Raw genomic sequence first — 20,141 nt, forward strand, 5'->3', positions numbered from 1 at the left:
GAAATCAGTTGCTAGCAAATGGCAGGTTCAAACTAGACATTTTAGGGATACAGTGCAGTCATACCAGTTTTCTTACACAACATTTCACCACATAAATAAGTAGTAGTACTAGTTTGCTAGTTATCTTATAATCCATTATAGTGTACAAAAAAACACATTTCATCAAAAATATCTCAGTTTGTTGTCTGAAGATGAACAAAGGTCTTACGGATTTGGAACGGCATGAGGGTGAGTAATTAATCATAGGATTTTCATTTTTGAGTAAACTATTCTTTTAACTAAAACTAAACCATAATGCATTTTTGTTATCTAAAATTAAGTTAAACTGAAATAAAATAAAATAAAATATTAAGAACATAAACGTATTTTATTTTACATTTTTCTCACTGTAATTTAGTTTATTCTGATGTACTAAAATAGCTAAAACTGAAAGAAAAAAAGACATAATTAAAAAAAACTAAGTAATAATTACTAAAGTACTAATATAATAACATTTTTACTAAATTAAAATCTAATTAAAAATTTACTAAAAACCTTGAACTAAAATTAAAATGAAAACAGAAAATCTAAAAATAAAAAATAATTCAAAATATGAGTAAAAACTATAATAGTATCTCAATTATACTAAAATAATAATTGTTATAAATGTGACCCTGGACTGAAAATCCAGTCATACTGCAAAATTAATGAAAATCATTAGGATATTAAGTAAAGGTCATGTTCCATGAAGATATTTTGTAAATTTCCTACCGTACATATATAAAAACTTAATTTTTGATCAATAATATGCATTGCTAAAAACTTCATTTGGACAACTTTAAAGGCGAATTTCTCAATATTTTTTGCACCCTCAGATTCCAGATTTTCAAATAGCTGTATCTCAACCAAATATTGTCCTATCCTAACAAACCATACATCAATGGAAAGCATATTTATCACCTTTCAGATGATGTATAAATCTCAATTTCAAAAATTGACCCTTATGACTGTTTTTTTTAGTCCAGGGTCACAAAAGGCAAATTGTTTCCTATAAGCTTAAACTTCATTAAATCTCCTGAGAACGAAAAAATGAACAAACAAATAATAAGATAATATCTTAATGCCTTATAGTTGTATTTACCAGATGCTGGGTGAAAAAATAGCTTACATTTTGTGACAATAGAAGAATCAAGAAATAGAGATATGTTATTGTATATCATCATATTTGGGCATAATTATATCCAGCTTAATATAAGCTTACACTGTGTTACTTCCCAAGTAATTTGGTTTGAGTATGTTTGAATATTTATAGTAGGGGAAAAAATCTTAATTAATAAAATTTTGGTAGTATATCTTTTTGCATCTTGCATGAATTCTTGAACATTCTTCTTATGGGGTGGAGAGACAGTTCAAAAGATAAATGTGAATCTCCATATATTAGATTATAACACAGAGGAATTCACGCTGTCTGCCAACAGAATAAAAGAACATTTTGGAAGCAACTCTTGTGAAAAATTATGGTAGTATTAAAGATTTTGCCCTTGGAATTGATTAATTCTGGATTACTAAGATGATTGACGAAGGGGAATTCTGTAATTACACTTCAACATTTTCCTCGACTGCTGTGAATAATCAACTATGGAAAAACTGTAAGCCTTTGTGTTTTCAGATGTTTTCATCAATACCATGAAGAAACCTCAAAGCGAACAAACTACTGCTTGCTAACTATTCTCTCTCCGTTACAACTAACTGGCTCTCTCTTTGTCTCCCTTTCTTTATCTCTCAATCATTTGTTTCTCTAATGCAACAAATTAAGGAGTTCAGGTAAATGAACTGTTTAGTGTGAAATTACATGGAAACATTCTTCATACAGACACATTATTTTACAATTTTATTTCAATTTGTAGATTTTTACTTTTGTTTTGAAACAGCTTTCCAAATTTTGAGACTGATTTAAATCAAATACCGTTATATTTCATTCCCCATAAAATGATGAATCTTTGTGGAATTCTGTGTGCTGTCTGAATATCATTAACTCTGAATACTTTATGTCTGAGTACATGTTTGGGATAATGAGACAGATGGTAACCATGTTCATGTCTATGTGTTTGTTGTCAGGGTGTGGCATGCACTGCTATGTTGGTAGCAGTCATGACTAAGAAACTGGCGCTTAACAAAGGGGAGAAACATGTGCATTTCTTCATGATGGACATTCAGATCTCCAAACGGGTGAGACAGAGCACCACCTAAAACACCCCATAAATGCCACTCTCTTTCAATTGTTCATTGTCTTTTTGTCGACACCTATGTGTACTTAGGTATTTCCTTATGACCGATTTGGTAGTGATAAAAAAGATCCGTTAATGATAATCAGGCTTCGCTTAGCCATTTGGGAATGCTTAACTTAATCTTTAAAAATACCCCTCCGTTTCGGATGAGAAACATTAAAAGCAGTGACCCGGAGGATGCAGAGGCATGAATGGAAGCAGCGTTATTTTCCGCGTCGCACGCGTGTTATGATTTCGGAGGCTTTTTATAATATTATTTTTTCCTTAAATAGGGAATTCCAAATAGCAGCACAGTGTGGGAAAATGCTTAGAACGGCCAGGCGGAGAGCTCTTAATAGCCGACAAAAGGCGTCAAAGGGAGGAAACAATCAGGTCCCTGTCAGGAAAACTTGTGTCGGTCCATGAGAAGTTTAACTCTGACAGGAAATAAGATGCACTGATGTGTGTCCTGTAATCGGCGTTAGCATATGCGCTGGAAAAGAGTGAAGGATCGAGGTGCTGAGGGGCGGATCCATCTGTTTGCTTATCAGAGGGAAGGAGGAGAGGCCTCAAAATAAATGCATAGAGGAAGATGGTAGATGCTTGGAGTTTCCACAAATGAGAGTGCCTAGTGAATTAAAAATACTAAAATAGACTTATTTTGTGCTAAGTATACTACAAATACAGTTGCATATTTATGTGCTTAGTAAAATGACCATGAAATTGCACTCTTGGTATACTAAATTGGTGTACTTAAAGTCTGCTAAATTGGAACAACTAATTTTGTGCTTAATTCACTTTAATTGTGCGGAAGCAGTGCTGAAGTCCAACTAAAATATACTCAGGTATATTTGACTGTGCTAAGGTGGAACTATTGCACTTTAGGTACACTTTAAATATCTTCCATTTCAAGACTGAGATCATATGATTCTCATTAATAGTGATATTAAAACACATTTTAGGTATAATATTAAGAAATGTGCATTGTGCAGTAAAGAAACACTCCAAATAAAGGTTAATTATAATTTTATATCAATAAGTCTTAAGTGATATGTCAATAAATATGTTTATGGATCTGAAGTATACTTTGTATAACATTTATGTATTTTAAATAAATTATGTCATTGGACTTTTTTTTTGCTTTGAGTGATCAAGCATTGACATGTATTTCTGTAGTTGCATTTGATTATTTCCCACCACTGAAAATATTAACGTTTTAAAGGGATATTCCAGGTTTTAAGCTTAATGAACAGTATTTATGAGAGAAAATTACAACAAAAAATGTTTTGCCTTGTCCGTCATTTTCAGTGTTGCCAAGTCCGCACTCTTGTCGCAGGTTGTTTTTCATGTCTGTGGGTTAAAGTGACCCCAATAACATGATATTTAGCCACTGGAATGTGAATTTTGGGCTAGTTTTGAATAGCAAGTGAGTCGGTTTTCTTTGGGGAAACCTGGCAACCCTAATCATTTTCAAAATTATTGATAAGATTTGTGGAAAGCTGAAACAAAATACTTTTGGACAGTTAAAAAATTTTTATTATTAAACACATTTTAATTATTATTATTTTTAATTAGTAATTTATAAATAATATAAAGAATAATGTGAAAATGTGATATAAAATATAATTTATTAAAAAGATAATTGTATATATTATGTTAGCTTTTAAATATATTATATTTATATACAGTTGGGGGTTTTCTTGGGAAAACCTGGCAACCCTGATAATTTTCAAATTACCAATATGATTTGTGATATTAATTTAGCCCCTGGAATGCAAATTTGACCAGGGGAACCCTACCAAAAAACATGTATTTTACCCCCTTGAATGCGATTGGGCTAATTTTGGGCTAGTTTTGAATAGCAATTGGTTGGGTTTTGTTGTGAAAACCTGGCAACCCTGATTATTTTCAAAATTACCAATATGATTTGTGGGAAGCTGACACAAAATACTTTTGGACAGTTGAAAAAGTTATTTTTAAACATATTTGAATTATTATTATTATTTATTTAAATAATAATTTATAAGGAATATAAAATATAATATAAAAATGTGATATAAAATATAATTTATTAGAAAATATAATTGTATATGTTACGTTAGTTTTTAAATGTACAATTTATATACAGTTTAACACCTCTTAAATTATTATATTAATATTTAAATATATATAAATATATTATTTAAATTATTATTTGTTTTTATTGCAATAGGGAACTTACAATATAAGCAAATCTGGCTCTTTTTTCAGGAAAAAAAGGAATACGAAGCCTTTATAATTATACTTATTTATGTGGCTATATATTATTTATGTGGCTCAAATCTTGTGGCTATACTGTTGAAATAATGAGTATTTTTTTTACATTTACAAACTGACCTCATTCACTTCTGTTAGTTTGCCTCACTGTAGACCAGCTTTTTATTTATTTTTTAAAGAGGGACAAGTGGAAATAGTTCTTGTGGTAATCAACATAATAAGGGTGTTGACTGAGATTGACTTGAACTGAGCCCAGAATATTCCTTTCATTCATGAAGGATCAAAACCTGTTTTTAACTTGCCAAAAGCCATATCCTGTCACAGGGTGTATCGTTGAGCGTGTGTGTATATGTGTGTGTGTGTGTGTGTGTGTGTGTGTGCATGCCACAGGTCCTACTCATCAGGTCCTGCCATGATTTACCTTGATGATACTCTTAAGGAAGACATCTGGACACAGTTGGACACTCTAATAATAACTGCAAACAGAAAATTGCCAGGGAGCTTGTGACATCATTATGAGCAGGTCTTCAACAGGAAGACGGACAGACAATAATAGAATCAAAGAAAGCAGAGAAATGTGTACTTTAAAAATCCCTCGACTGTCTTAAACCCACATATAACTTTATGACGGCTATTCTCATCCTCAAATCACCCTCAAAATAACCATTACTTGTTCTTCCGTTCCCGTCTTTCCATTTTTGTTTTTATCAAGGCCGCCCCCTTAATAAACCACACCAGTTTCCTTACATCCTGTCCAGATTTTCTAGTAATACTCTTATGTTGTACTTTGTCGTTTACACAATCACATCACAAATTATGATGTTATAGTTACTGAGTGTAATTAAACAGACAGAAACTTGTACAGTGGTTTTAGAAAGTATCTGATCAGCTATCTTTTGAACAATGTAAACATGCAACTATGTACTTAAGGAATGGCCTGCAGACTGCCAATAGACAATCATTGTACAGTTATGATGGATGGTTTACTCATTACTGTAACCAAATTCTCTGTGGCGCAGATTCGGCATGCAGCAGCCAATGTGCTAAGAGAATGTTGGCTGCTTCATCGCACCACCCAGACAAAAGACAACAGCGGAGAGCATCGTCATCACCAGAGATGCCTGCTGGAGGCCATCCGTGTGTGAGTGACACATTACAGTCTACATTCAACCACTGTACCAGACATTCAAAACAAGAGAAAGAGGGTCTGTGGGTAGCTGACATAAATTCCTTAAAATGTCTTATAATTTATAAATACATAAAAACCCTCTTTTGTGCAAACTACTTCCTTCCACCACGGTTTAACAGCTGATCCCAAGCCAATTCAAAAAAATCATTTTAGAACTAGTAAGGAAGAAACATTGAGTTGCTTCATTAAAAGCTTATTGTACTACTGTATTGAAAGCTCACTGTATTATATAGAGTATTATGAGAGAGAGACTGACTAAGCGCGATGACCTGCATCTGATACAGCATTCATTCTTCAGATTAATCACAATAAAACATTAGTTTGAATAGTTGGAAATCTTCGTCGTAGCTACTATCCTTTCATCTGTTAAGGGTGATTTCCGATAACATCGCTGCATCTTACAAGCTGCTGTTGAAAGTAAAAATAACTTTCTTGTTTACAACCACATTTCACAGTCTCTTTCAATGTAAAAGTCTTTACTGCTGACTCTCTTGTCGCCATCTAATGGCAGAACAGTGTAACTAAAATCACCATCACGAACACAAATACTGTTTCCCAATACTAAATAATATTATTAAAAACTACTTTATGCCAAAATTTTGGAACCCCTTGGAGAATCTGTGAAAATGTGAATCATTTCAACAAAATAAAAGAGATCATACAAAATGCATGTTATTTTTTCTATTTAGTTCTGCCCTGAGTAAGATATTTTACATAAAAGATGTTTACATATAGTCCGCAAGACACAAATAACCCCCTGCAAAAGTTTGGGAACCCTTGGTGTGGTTACCTGGATGATCTGTGACTGTTTTTTTGTTTTAGTGATTGTTGTTTATGAGTCCCTTGTTTGTTCTGAACAGTTAAACTGAGCACTGTTTTTCAGAAAAATCATCTAGGTTCTGCAGACTCTTTGGTTTTTCAGCATCTTTTGCATATTTGAACCCTTTCCAGCAGTGACTGTATGTTTTGAGATCCATCTTTTCACACTGAGGACAACTGAGGGACTCAAACACAACTATTAAACAAGGTTTAAACATTTACTGATTCTCCAGAAGGAAACACAATGCATTAAGAGCCGGGGGGTGAAAACTTTTTGAGTTTGAAAATCAATGTAGATTGTACTTAATTTGTCTTCCGGGAAACATGCAAGCATCTTCTGTTGCTTCCAAAGGGCAGTACTAAATGGAAAAAAGTGATATTTCAACAAAATAAGAAAAATTTGGATTTACCCAGAATTAATGTATCTCATGTTTAACCACTATAGAGACATCAGAGCTAGCAGCAAATTCGGCTGCTGACGCCCTGGCGCTCACATGTCCGAAATATATAAGCAAATTTTTAAATAGACGTTATTTTTATTAATGAACCGCATATTTGAAGTCTAAACAAATACACTAAAAATACACTAAAAACGCTTAAAACTACATTTAGGGCTGCACGATTAATCGCACGATGTCTTGAGGCGCGTTTAGTCAATGAAGCCGGTACTTTGATTAGTAGTAAAGCTCCATCACGTGCGTTCAGCTGGAGCGGCAAGTAATACACAGAGCCGTAAAGTACTGACAAGCTACGCCAAAATCTGATTTCAAAAAGATTTTGGCGTAGCTTGTCAGTGCTTTACGGCTCTGTGTATTACTTGCTCTGTCTACTGAACGCACGTGATGGCGCTTTACTACTAATCAATGTACCGGCTTCATTGACTAAACGCGCCTCAAGACATCGTGCGATTAATCGTGCAGCCCTAACTACATTCGTCACACAAAAACAATACTATTAATAAAATTATAGTGGATATGGGCATCTGCCATGACACTCACTGTGAGAAATACCACAAGCGGAGAGACAAAAATGAGAAAACAGTTAGAGTTTGGATATCACTTGAACATGGGATGTTCACCAGCCAATCAGATTCACAAAACTCATGCAACAGTTCGCTAATCAAATATCTGGACCCTCACCTGGAATATTTTACTATTTAAGCCCATTAAAAAAAAGACACTGCGTTTTTTAACGGAACTGATGGCCATTTTTTTATGTAAAAAAAAATCATCCATGACTTGTCAATTCCACAGAAATCATTTTATGCAGTGTAAATCAGCTTGTATAAAATGTGGTCTTGTGACTGTCCATCCTGTGTTCGTTGCGAGAATGTCAGTTTCCCCATCTCTCAGCTGATTGTTGACCGCTTTATTGTTTACAGTAAGTCCTGACATCTTCCTGCAGATAAGGGGCTGAGTTTTGGGAGAGCTGCTCAGCTGGGCTGCCCTCTTTGGCTGCAGTTCCTTTATGACCCGCGAATAGGAAGCTGTGATGTGTGAATTTACACCGCAGCGTTTAACATCGTTAATGACTACAGGAATCCGGCTCTTAGAATGTTCCATGTGCGCCTGTATGAGATCCGAGAGTAACTGTGGATGGCCGTAAGGGTGGAGGGATTCTGACTTCCTGTTTTACAGTTAGCAGAACCACCAAAAATACTCTGGAAAGAAAGCGAGTGCCGCAATGACAGCTAAAACAGCATCCCAGCAAGCAGACCGCCAAATAGTTAGGAGGTCATTCTGGTTTGTGTTTTTGTTCTGTTCCCTTTTTGATCCCATGACACACGTACGCCGGTCAATTTTGCATGCTTCGTCGGCAGTTGCTGATGGTTCCCCTGCAATAACTGGTTTCCGTTTTTCATTTTTTGGGATGCAGCATATTCAGAGACTTCTGCCAGTAGGCCCATTGAAAAAAAAATAAGGAAATGTATCGCTAGAAGTTTCACTGAAAGCGAAATTCATGAATTTAACCCTGAAATGACCAGAAGGACCTACACGACTGCAGAAATGTTTCAGTAATATTCATTTGTTTGCTTAAAATGTACATATACAATAAAATTTTCAGTTTAAAAAGTTTAAAAGTTGTTAAAGTTGTTAAAAGTCTGAAATATTCTTACTATTTAAAATAACTGTTTTCTATTTTAATATATTTTAAAATGTAATTTATTCCTGTGATCAAAGCTAAATTTTCAGCATCATAACTCCAGCCTTCAGTGTCACATGATCTTTCAGAAATGATTTGCTGTTTAAGAAACAATATTATCAATATTTAAAACAGAGTATTTTTTTTTTCAGGATTTTTTGATGAATAGAAAGATCTTTTGTAACATTAGAAATTATAGAAATTAATACTTTTATTTAGCAAGAATGCTTTTGACCAAAAGTGATGATAAAGATATTTGTAATGTTACAAAAGATTTCTATTTCAGATAAATGCTGTTCTTCTGAAGTTTCTATTTCTGTAAAGTTCTACTCAGCTGTTTTCACATAATAATAATAATAATTATAATAATAAATATAAATGTTTTATAATAATAAATGTTTTTGAGCAGCAAATCAGAATATTAGAATAAATTCTGAAGTATCATGTGACTGAAGTAATGATGCTAAAAATTCAGCTTTGAAGTCGCATTAATAAATTACATTTTAAAATAAATTCAAATAGAAAACAGTAATTTTATATATATATATATATATATATATATATATATATACTTTTTCAAGAAAAACAACAACAACAACAACAACAACAAAAAACATTAAAAAACACTGTTCAAAAACTTTTGACTGGTAGTGTATGTTTATGTGAGAAATGTTTGTGCATATGTATGTATAAAAGAGGCCTATCCAGAGTATTGAAAAAGCTAGAAAATTTTAAATAATAATATTAATAAGACTATCTATAAACATGTCACAGACCACATTTCTGACAAACCCAGGGAGTGTCAGTTACTTAAATATTACTCTTGACAAAATTTAAAAAAAAAAAAAAAAACAGTCAAGATTGTGTAAGTCATTTTGATCCAGTATTGTCATTGTAAAACTAAACCTATTTAATAATAATTGAAATAAAATAAATATTCATTAACCTAAAATATTTAAAAACCTAAAATTAAAAGCACTGCCTTGTCAACCAACTGAAATAAAATAAGTTTAAGTTGGAGTATTAAAAAAGAAACAAAAACCACTGCAATGAAACATAAAACTAAAATTAAAATCAAAAGTTCACATTTTCAGGAACTATTTCGAATTTAATAAATACTATAATAGCATATAAACTACACTAAAATGACTCTGTTTTGACACCCATTAAGAACACTTGCTAAAAATATTATTTTTATAAATCTATGGCCAGTGCATGTAAATAACATAGCTGATTTATGTGAGATTTAGGAAGAATACATAGAATATTAATTCATTTAAACCAAGAAACCAAGCTGACTAGAGTTCAGTTAAAACCACTGTACCAGAACGTAACCAGAATGTAACGCATTTTTTCGTGTCTCGTCTAGATTTCGTCACTTGCGGTTGAAGCAGAGGAAGTTGAGGGATTTTGCCAGTGAGATGGTGGATCTCTCAAAGGTAAGTCAGACATACATCAGATTCGTGTCTAAGTCTGTTTGGCTGCAAAAAGAGGCATTCACCTAACCCAGACATATAAATGTTCTGTGAAACCATAAAAATCTCTGTAAAAACTACCTTAAGTCTGACAGCGTCATAAAAAGGAAAAACAAGAAACTGTATCTTCCTCAGTGTGTGTGGTGGTGTTCTGAAATGAGGCAAAGTCCTCAAAAGTTAAATTATATCCCAGTCACCTTTTCTCGGTTAAGTAAACATTACTTACACTAAAAACAAATCTATTTGATATTTTTTACCATAACAATGTAATCAGGTAATTATTAAACCCAATAATTTCCTATTTTTGAACTGATCATCAGTCATCAAATCTCAGTAAATTTTGGTTACAAACAAGTAAGATTTACTTTAAATTTCTTTTTAAGTTGATTACTCACTAAAGCCTCCCACAGATCATGTTTTCATGCCATCCAAGTCTTATTTTGATGTAAAAAATAGTTATAAGTTTTTGAGTTTTTTACTTACTTTATTAAAGTCTTCACATTAACGCCATTATACAGTATTGTTTGATTCACGAACGCTGAATGCGCACAAACTCAATAGGTGGGATTTACCGCATGAACCAATCACAGCCAAACTTAACCAGTCCTATCCAATCATATCGCGATGGAGGCATTGCCTCCTTTCTGAAATATAGCTGTAGTAAATCTAAGACATTTACATTTACTGAAAATGACCTTTGTCTTCAAACAGATGCAGATGATCATGTGTGATCTGAGTGCAAACTGGAACAGCTCTTACCATGAGCTTGAGCAGCGAATCATCTCCATGGAGCAGAAGCTTGACGAGCTGGGACGCTCCTTCCAAAACACCTCCGAGCTGCTCACACAGGCGCTACATCGCCGAAGGCTGGACCACAGGTAACGCCGTCAACGGCGTTTGTGTGCTTGACCTAAACGAGTAGGTTTATGCTATAACGTCTAGCTTTGTCTCTTCACAGGTGACCTGTGACATCTCTTTGGAAGGCTAATGTAGTCTTCATCTTCTGAGTGTTCTTCAAACCTCTTGAACTGATGGAGGAACTTCATGATGAACTTAAAGAGCAGCAGCAACCACAGCAGACAACGTTTTTTCTGAACAGACGTTCCGTCGTGTATTTATGAACGTTTCCTCAATGCCACAAAATGAACTTGGGAAAACGTTTTGGTTACTTTTTTAACTTTTGACTTATGATTTTGAGTTTCAGAACTATGAGATGGAGATTCTGGTGTTGCACCAAGGAACAAACAATTTCTTGTAAAGCAAGCGCACAGGCCTCCGTCCAATGTATATCAGTGCGAAAGTCACAGAAGGAACGTTAAACTTTAAAAATACCATCAGCCTTTCTGTAGTTCCTGTTTCAAATTCACGCTGAGGAAGTTAGTCATTATTGAACTGAAGAAAACACCTGAGGTTCAGATGTTCAGTCTTAGATTTGGGAAGTATGATTCTTGGTAATAACTTAATGACTCTAATTTGATACACTATTTTCCAGTTACATTTAAATGTGCGTACAACCAGGTCATGACACACTGATAAAGGTTTTTGTAACTTCCTGGTAACTTTTCCAAAGGTAAGTCAAATAAATTGTTGTTAGGTGTCAGACTTCCTCACAGACTATTGCCCTTGCACACTGATATTTTTAGAAGGAACCTAATTCAGGCAGAGCCACCTGCACCCACAGCGCCCCTATAAAAAATCTGTGAAATGACTTGAATTTCCATCAGCCCTTTAACCTGACAGGGCATCTGTTGAATGACGGCATGTGGCGGCTCTAATTACACCATGAAAAGGGTTACGTGTAGTATGGTCTTCACAATACTGGTGTAACGGAAAAATCTTTATTGCTCAAGCCTGTATTTAGGTTCATTAAGACAGAGGCTGTCGGTGCTCTCTGGTATCTCCTCCTGGTGGACAAAAGTATGTGTTGCATAATGTTGCTGTTAAGACTGCGCTTGTCCTTTATTGTTTAGGATGTATGATTTTCAAAACAGACTCAGGACCTGGATGTGTATGCAGTATAATGATTATATAAGGGCGACGGAGAACAGGTCTGATGTGTAGCTCTTTTATGAACAAACAGGAACTTCATCTTAAGTTTTACTGCTGTCTTTGCATATTTGATACTGCTGGTATGAGGGAATGGCACCTGACTCGTTATTTGACCAATCATTAACTGCTGCTGCTTATTCAGGAACTAAAAAAACATAGCAAACCAGAACATTTTTATCGCTTTAGAATCAAGTTGATCAGGAATTCAGTTTTGCATGTTGTATTGTAAAATACACGTAAAAATGCCAGGAGAAAATGACGGAAAAACGTTTACAGCATTGTTTTTGCACATTTTAATAAAGCCATCTCATGTTAACACAACTTTGTGTTTTCCCAACTATATGCTGATGAGAAAGCTTTAGAAAACACACACACACAGAAACTGTGTATTATGTACAGTTTTTATTACAAATGGGTTAGAATGAATCACACAAAACCCTTATAAAAATGAAAAAAAAAAAAAAAGTGTTGTATTTTTCTTTGGTCTTTAATAAATGAGAGCTTGCTTAAAATACTCAGTAAGCATTCTTTTAGTAGTCACATCCATCTTATGATGGAGAAAAAATAAAATCTATATTTATAAATGAGGTCAAAAGTTTACATCTTGCAGAATCTGCAAAATGTTAATTATTTTACCAAAATAAGAGGGATCATACAAAAAAACATTAAGATATTTCACATTAAAGATGCTTACATACAGTCTACAAGAAAAAATAATAGTTGAATTAATTTTAAAAAATGACCCTGTTTAAAAGTTTACATACACTTGATTCTTAACACTGTGTTGTTAATGAATGATCCACAACTTCGTTTTTTGTTTAGTGATAGTTGTTCTTGAGTCACTTGTTTGTCCTGAACAGTTAAACTGCCTGCTGTTCTTCAAAAAAATCTTTCAGGTCCCACAAATTCTTTGGTGTTTTAGCATTTTTGTGTATTTGAACCCTTTCCATCAATGACTGTATGATTTTGAGATCCATCTTTTGACACTAAGGACAACTGAGGGACTTATATGCAACTATTACAGAAGGTTCAAACACTTACTGATGCTCCTGAATGAAACGATGCATTATAAGCCAGGGGTGAAAACTTTTGAACAGAATGAAGATGTGTACATTTTTTATTTTGCCTAAATATACATATATTCAGAAGCTGCAGAAGATACTTACGTGTTTCCCAGAAGACAAAATAAGTTAAATTTACACTGATATTCATATTCCAAAAGTTTTCAACCCCCAGCTTTTAATGCAACGTTTTTCCTTCTGGAGCATCAGTGAGCGTTTGAACCTTCTGTAATCGTCCCTCAGTTGTCCTCAGTGTAAAAAGATGGATCACAAAATCATACAGTCATTGTTGCAAAGGAGAAGTTTGTGTGGGAGAAGAGTCTGTGGGAATTTGTGGGAAGGATTTTTCTGAAGAACAGCGGGCAATTTAACTGTTCACAACAAACAAGGGACTCATGAACAAATATCACCAAACAAAAAAACAGCTGTGGATCATTCAGGTAACAATACAGTATTAAGAATCAAGCACGTAAACTTTTAAACAGGGTCACTTTTATAAATTCAACAATTATTTTCTCTATATGTAAACGTCCTTTATGTGAAATATCTTATTCTGATCAGTACTAAATAAAAACTAACATGCATTTTGTAAGATCCCTCTTATTTTGGTAAAATAATTAACATTTTGCAGATTCTCCAAGGTGTGTGTAAACTTTTGACCTCAACTGTATATAAATTATACCAGTGCTCACTTCACATTTCTTCTGAAACAAATCTTACCTGTAGGGTTAAAGTGTTACTATTTGTGCTATTATGGACTTGGGCTTCAGTCTACCAAAAAAAAAAAAAAAAACTCTGTGAGACACACTACCGTTCACCACATAATAATACAAACTTTATACAAAAAAAATCAATTTGACGCAAAGAAAAACACAATTTGTAGTTGAATGGTCCAGTTAATTGAAATCTTATGTCTCTCCCAAAAAATTCAAACAGAGTTTTTTCGAGTACGTTTCAAAATTTTTGAGTTTTTAAGCATATGCCACAACAGTGCAGACGGCCTTGTAAACATCTGTCCACAGCTACAGTTAAAAGCCGCCTTGCATTTTGTCTTCGCACACCGCATGCCTTTTCTATGCTTCTGCCTGTGACAGCTCAGCTTATGCGCCCCTTCGAATGTATCCCCGCACCGCACGCAAACAAATCGGACTGACTCCGCATGCTGAACCTGATGTCTCAGTAAATGCAGCTGCCTTTGGAATGACCTTCCACACTGGCATCTGTACAACCTTGACCCGCGGTGTAAGTAGCGATGGCGCACCCTCAGTGACGGCTGTCTGGAGATGGCGCCGCAGTGACGGCAGGGTAAGATGGTCTTGAAGCGCCAGCTCTGCTCGAGACGCTTCTGCGGAGCCAACTCCCTGCTTCGGTTCACATACATGGCCACTATTTGCAACGGAGCCTGAACCTGGGCAGGAGGGACCTGTGGCTGGTTGGTCCCAACAAGAGCGCTGACCAGGGTGGGACAAGCGACCGAGGTCATCACTGGGACGTTTACAGGTCTAATATTAGCCGGAGGCGCTTGTCTCAGAACAGGCCTGTTGGCTGATACTAGAATGGGTGCAGAGACGTTCACAGTGGGTGAGAAGGATACAACGACTTGAGTTGGAAAAGGTGGATTGGAAGGGGTAGGGATACGAAGAGTCATCCTGGCCAGATTCGACATCAAGGGCCGTGCAACCGAAGGTATATAGACAGGAACTTGACTTGGCAGAGGTGGATTTGAAGGGGTAGGCATACGAAGAGCCACTCTGGCCAGGTTCGGCATCAAGGGCCGTGCAACCGAAGGTTTATAGACAGGAACTTGAGTTCTAAGAGGTAGATTGGAAGCGGTAGGGATACGAAGAGTCATCCTGGCCGGATTTGGCATCAAGGGCTGCGCAACTGAAGGTATATGGAGAGGAACATTCGGTCGAGCAACAGAAGAACTCTGCGGGAAACGGGGCCTGATTAGAGTTTGTGGCATAGCCACAACTTGTGGAACCAAGTCACTCACCTTAGCAGGAACCAAAGGAGATGCCTGAAGTACCGTCAAAGCTTTGGCTGATCCTGCAGGTGGAGGATCAGGGGCGGTGGAACCTTTGTTCATGGTCTGTGTTATTTTGATAACCTTAATGGTGTTTTGATTGGCGAACAAAGCAGGGGCAGAAGGTTTTACTTGACTGCTGCTGTCAGATAAAGGCACGACAGGTAACTGGGTTACCGGGGTGGCCGGCAAGTTCATGCCACCTGTTGGTCTTCTCAAACACACGTGATTTTTGAAACTATCCTGTTGAGAGAAAACATTGTAGCAGTATGCACAGATATACCCAGCTGTGGGGTGTTTTTCGGTCATGTGCTTCAGCAGCAACTCTTCATTCTCACATGCCATGTTGCACAGGCAACAAGCTAACCTCAGTTTGTTCCTGCAATCGTCCATGTGCTTCTCCAAATTTGCGAATTTGCCATAGCAGCAAAAAGGAGAATCGGATTGAAACCCAAATTTCTCTGTAATGTTGACTGATTCTGGATTTGTATTTGCAGGGCTTTTCCTGTCAGGAGTCTGTTTTTTCTGTCTCTTTTTGTTTCGGTGATGGTCGTAGGAGCTGCTTCTTGAGTCACTGTCTTCAAGATCTGAGCAGAAGTCCTCTTCCGGGACGTACGGCGTGTCACCAGGGGGTAATGAGTCAGGATTTCCGTCATCTTCAGTGTCTGTACTTTCATCATTCTCTACCAGTCCAACTTCCTCCTCTGCAGCCACCTCACATGTTGTACTTTCTCCAAGCCTATGTTTATTGTCATTCTCTTCCTTCAGTCTAAAGCTTGGGTGCTCTTGCTCTTGACTCAAGGGGCATGACGAAAAGCTGAAGGTGTCGTTTTGTTTATCAATAATAGGCAAACTCTCCGTTTCTGTTTTGATGGCTATGGCTTGATTTGTGGAGTTTGTATCATCGTTGGTGCAATTCTGGATGGCATTGCAAGTCTCAGTTGTAGCTGCTTGTTCCGAGGCACAATGTGAATGATCCCCCATGGTTGTTTTTGTCATATCAGTGTGTTTTGTGGTCTCTTTGATGTCGATTTCCACAGGTTTTACCTGTATTGCATCTTTCCGATGCTTTTCTATATGTCCATTCAGATGCCATGTGCACTTAAAGAAAGCGCCGCACTTTTCACACATGAAACTTTGCTGTGGGTGGGCATTTTTTAAGTGTAACGCCAGCGACATCACGCGTTCAAACTTTGTCCGACACAGGTGGCAATACACCTCGTCTGTGTGCGTCTTAAAATGCTCTATCAGTTTATTCAGGATAGGGACGGTGTCTCCACAAACACAGCACACAGAGCCGTCCTCACTTTTAAATGGCGCCATGCAGTCATCCTCATCGCTGGAGTCGGAGAGACCTTGTAGAGATGTAGAGAGGATGTTGTAAGAGCGCTAAAAGAAAAGAATCCTGTGAGAACTGGTAGTGTCAGATGGCCTGTAAGTTAATATATGTGACCCTGGACCACAAAACCAGTCATAAAATTTATACATCATCTGAAAGCTCAATAAATAAGCGTTTCATTGATGCATGGTTTGTTCTTGGTTGAATCTGGAATCTGAGGATGCAGAAAAAATCTAAACATTGAGAAAAAATGCTTTTAAAGTTGTCCAAATGAAGTTCTGAGCAATGCATATTACTAATCAAAAATTAAGTTCCCGTACTGGACTGGTTTTGTGGTTCAGAGGCACATATATTAGCCTACCTTTTAAATTTTGGGGTCGGTAAGGTTTTTTTTAATGTTTTTGAAAAAAAAAGTTGCATTCATCAAAATATCAAAATATAACAGTAAAATTTTGAAATATTACTGCAATTTAAAAGAACTGCTTTAATATATTATAAAAATGTAATTAATTACTGTAATGGCAAAGCTGAATTTTTAGCATCATTACTCCAGTCTTGGGTATCACATGATCCAATATACTAATTTGCTGCTTAAGAAACATTTATTAATTATTATCAATGTTGTTTTTGTTAAAATCATGATTTTTAAAGATTCTTTGCAAAACAGAAAGCTAAAAAGAACAGCAATAGATTTTTTTGTAACAATGTAAAAGCATTTACTGTCATTTTTGATCAATTTAATGTAACTTTTCTGAATAAAAGTATTATTCTTTAAAATAATATCTTATTGACCCTAAACTTTTAAATGGTGGTGTATATACAGTTATGATCATAAATTTACATACCCCTCGCAGAATATGCTAAATGTTAATAATTTTAACAAAATAAGAGTGATCATGAAAACTGTTATTTTTTTCATTAGTTCTGTCCTAAATGAACTATTTAAAATATCAGATGTTTTTATATATAGTCCACAAGACAGAATAATAACAGAATTTATATAAATGACACCGTTCAAAAGTTTACACACCCTTGAATCTTAATATTGTGTGTCATTTCCTGCATGATCTATGATTGTTTTTATCTTTTGTGATAGTTGTTCATGAGTCCCTTGTTTGTCCTGTGCAGTTCATCTGCTTGCTGTTCTTCAGAAAAGTCCTTCAGCTCCTACACATTATTTGGTTTTTCCAGCATCTTTTGAGATTCATCTTTTCACACAGAGAACAACTGAGGAACTCATACATAACTTACAAAAGGTGAAAACATTTACTGATGCTTTAAGAAGGTAACACAATGCATTAAGAGCCAGGGTGTAAACTTTTGAACAAGATGATGTGTATATTTTTCTTATTTTGTTTACAGATTTTTTTTTTCCATTTGGTATTGCACTTCAGAAGCTATATAAGTAAATTCTCCTAGAAGGCAATAGAAGTACGGTTTCCTGATCATCCAATTAAAAAAGTTTACACACCCCAGCTCTTGATGCATTGTGCTGCTTTCTTGAGCATGAGTGAATGTTTTCATCTTTTGCAATAGTTCTGTATGAGTCCCTCAATCATCCTTGGTGTGAAAAGATGGATCTCAAAATCATACATTCACTTTTGGAAAGGGTTCAAATATGCAGATGACGCTGGAAAACCAAATAATGTGGAGAATTTCTCTGAGGAACAGCAGGCAGCTGAGCCGCTCAGGACAAATAAAAGACTCGTGAATAACTATATCAAAACAACTTTTAAATGGAATCATTTTTATAAATTCAGTTATTATTTTGTCTTGTGGAGTGTATATAAACATCTGTTATGTGAAATAGCTTGTTCAGAATGGTACTAAAAAAAAAAACATGCAATTTTCATGATCCCTCTTATTTTGTTAAAATTGCCTATTCTGCAAGGGGTATGTAAACTTATGAGCACAACTGTATATTCACCAATATTTGTACTTCTTGTCAACTCTTTTTGTTTCCTATAAAAATGATACTCATGTAAACAGAGTAACCCAGTTTTCATGATAATCTCGCTGAAGCAACAGCTCTAAACATTTAGCTTAAAAGCACAAATATTAGAACAGATTCCTAAACTTACATAACACCACTACCAAGTAAACAATCTAAAAATGGCTTATTTTGCATGTTTTATTGCTCATGTGCATGTCTGACATGGTCAGCAGATGGCAAGCATGCAATTCAGAAAGTAATCTGCTAGAAAAACACTATTAATACAGAAAGTAACTACTTAATGTGCAAAGTCAAACCAGAATTTGCGTTTCACTGTTCATTAGAAGGGATGAGTCTGATGAAAAGTATTTTGGCACCTGTATTTTGGCACTAGCACCACGCTCCACCTCCTCAAATAGTAAGATTTCCATGGCAGCTACTGTGCAGCAACTTTAGGCTGAAACAATAAGAAAAATCATAAAGTAACCCGTATGCAAAAAGAGGTGTAGCAATATTGCAGTCTACATATACACCTGCATTCGCAACTTACTGTACCTCAGTGTCCTACAGTGCAATAAAACTTTACCTTAAGCATAAAATCAGTTTGAATCTTGTTCCAGTAACTTTAGAGGGTGTGGTCTGTGTTTGTGCAGTCAGAGGTTTTTCAGTTTTTTCTGTCAAAGCATAACAGTGACGTTATGTCAGGCGGATACCACACTTTAATATATAACGTTAATTAAAACAATCTCTTAACCTGTACAAGCAACCTGACATTTAAAAGGACAAGATACAAGTTAGTGCCAGACCTTTCATTGTAGGACATTTCTAACACCTTTTATATTATGTCAACGTTGTTGAAAACGGGAGAGTCTCCCTTACAAACGCGTATACTTACAATATAATGATTTCATTAATAATTTTCGTGTTTTGGTGCTGGCTCCTCCCCCAACCATGTACGCAGGCGCGAGTCCGTCTCCTAAAATCGTCCGGGCAACAAGTCTATGTACTGCGCATGCGCAACATTTTTTTATTGATTTTTTTTTTTTTTCACATAGCTTTCTGGTTACAGGTGTAGTCTTTAATAAGATTTTATATTTTCATTTGCTATTTTGCTGAAACAGATTTCATAAACATTTATATAAACACAAATATTTTTGCCTACAGAGGTGGCCAAAAGTATTACAATACTAGTATTTTCACCAGCTTAAATGGTTTTCTGCCTTTAGTGTGTCAGTAGGAAATATCAGTTTGCATTTCCAAACATTCATTTTGCCATTAATTGTATTAATACAGTGAGATTTTTCTGTGCACAATGAGCCTGACAACAACCAGTGCTCATCTCAACATCATCCAGAGACAGACTAAGTCCAAAAAAACTGTTGCAATGTCTCCAATATGTGTCAAGAAACCTACCTGCAAAGCTACAGTACTATTAAAACGTTTATGCACTTGTGTAAAAATGCTGAAAAAATAGAATGCTGTCAAAAATAATGTCATAAATGGATTTTATTTTTCAATTAACTTCTATTAACTAAATTGAATCAACATTAGGTGTGACCATCTTTTATCCTCGTTGCACTTGCTCATAAGTTTTCAGGTTTTGAAG

The 20,141-nt window shown here is 35.5% G+C and overlaps 2 protein-coding genes across 3 annotated transcripts in view; one reads left to right on the top strand and one right to left on the bottom strand.

The window, feature by feature from the left end:
- The window catches only part of kcnn4 (potassium intermediate/small conductance calcium-activated channel, subfamily N, member 4), a 29,756-nt gene extending 17,854 nt beyond the window's left edge, over positions 1-11,902 (top strand). Inside the window, exons 5-9 of the mRNA XM_051131523.1 lie at positions 2,098-2,208; positions 5,522-5,643; positions 10,022-10,091; positions 10,839-11,005; positions 11,086-11,902. Of these exons, the coding sequence (XP_050987480.1) occupies positions 2,098-2,208; positions 5,522-5,643; positions 10,022-10,091; positions 10,839-11,005; positions 11,086-11,089 (474 nt within the window). The 3' untranslated portion in view covers positions 11,090-11,902. The remainder of the gene's footprint in view (positions 1-2,097; positions 2,209-5,521; positions 5,644-10,021; positions 10,092-10,838; positions 11,006-11,085) is intronic.
- A 1,131-nt stretch (positions 11,903-13,033) lies between these two features.
- si:dkey-79d12.4 (zinc finger protein 628) lies at positions 13,034-19,497 on the bottom strand. Of its 2 annotated transcripts, none has more exons than XM_051130482.1 (4): positions 19,431-19,497; positions 19,122-19,209; positions 18,913-18,992; positions 13,034-16,652 (listed from the first exon to the last, which is right to left on the bottom strand). In XM_051130482.1, exons 3-4 carry the CDS (start codon positions 18,964-18,966, stop codon positions 14,166-14,168), a joined length of 2,541 nt encoding a protein of 846 aa, XP_050986439.1. In that variant the 5' UTR covers positions 18,967-18,992; positions 19,122-19,209; positions 19,431-19,497; the 3' UTR covers positions 13,034-14,165. The 2 variants fall into 2 exon arrangements, with proteins under 2 accessions (XP_050986439.1, XP_050986440.1); XM_051130483.1 differs by having other exon boundaries at positions 19,342-19,476.
- Between the last annotated feature and the right edge of the window lie 644 nt (positions 19,498-20,141).

This window comes from Labeo rohita, chromosome 16, assembly GCF_022985175.1.
Source record: "Labeo rohita strain BAU-BD-2019 chromosome 16, IGBB_LRoh.1.0, whole genome shotgun sequence".
Lineage (NCBI taxonomy): Eukaryota > Metazoa > Chordata > Actinopteri > Cypriniformes > Cyprinidae > Labeo > Labeo rohita.

What these genes read in the sequence shown, in the direction of transcription:
- si:dkey-79d12.4 (XM_051130482.1), bottom strand. Translation starts at nt 18,966, where the DNA reads ATGGAAATCTTACTATTTGAGGAGGTGGAGCGTGGTGCTAGTGCCAAA. An exon ending in GTGCTAGTGCCAAAATACAG is followed by an intron (nt 16,653 to 18,912) that starts GTGCCAAAATAC and finishes CTTTTCTTTTAG; the next exon opens with CGCTCTTACAACATCCTCTC.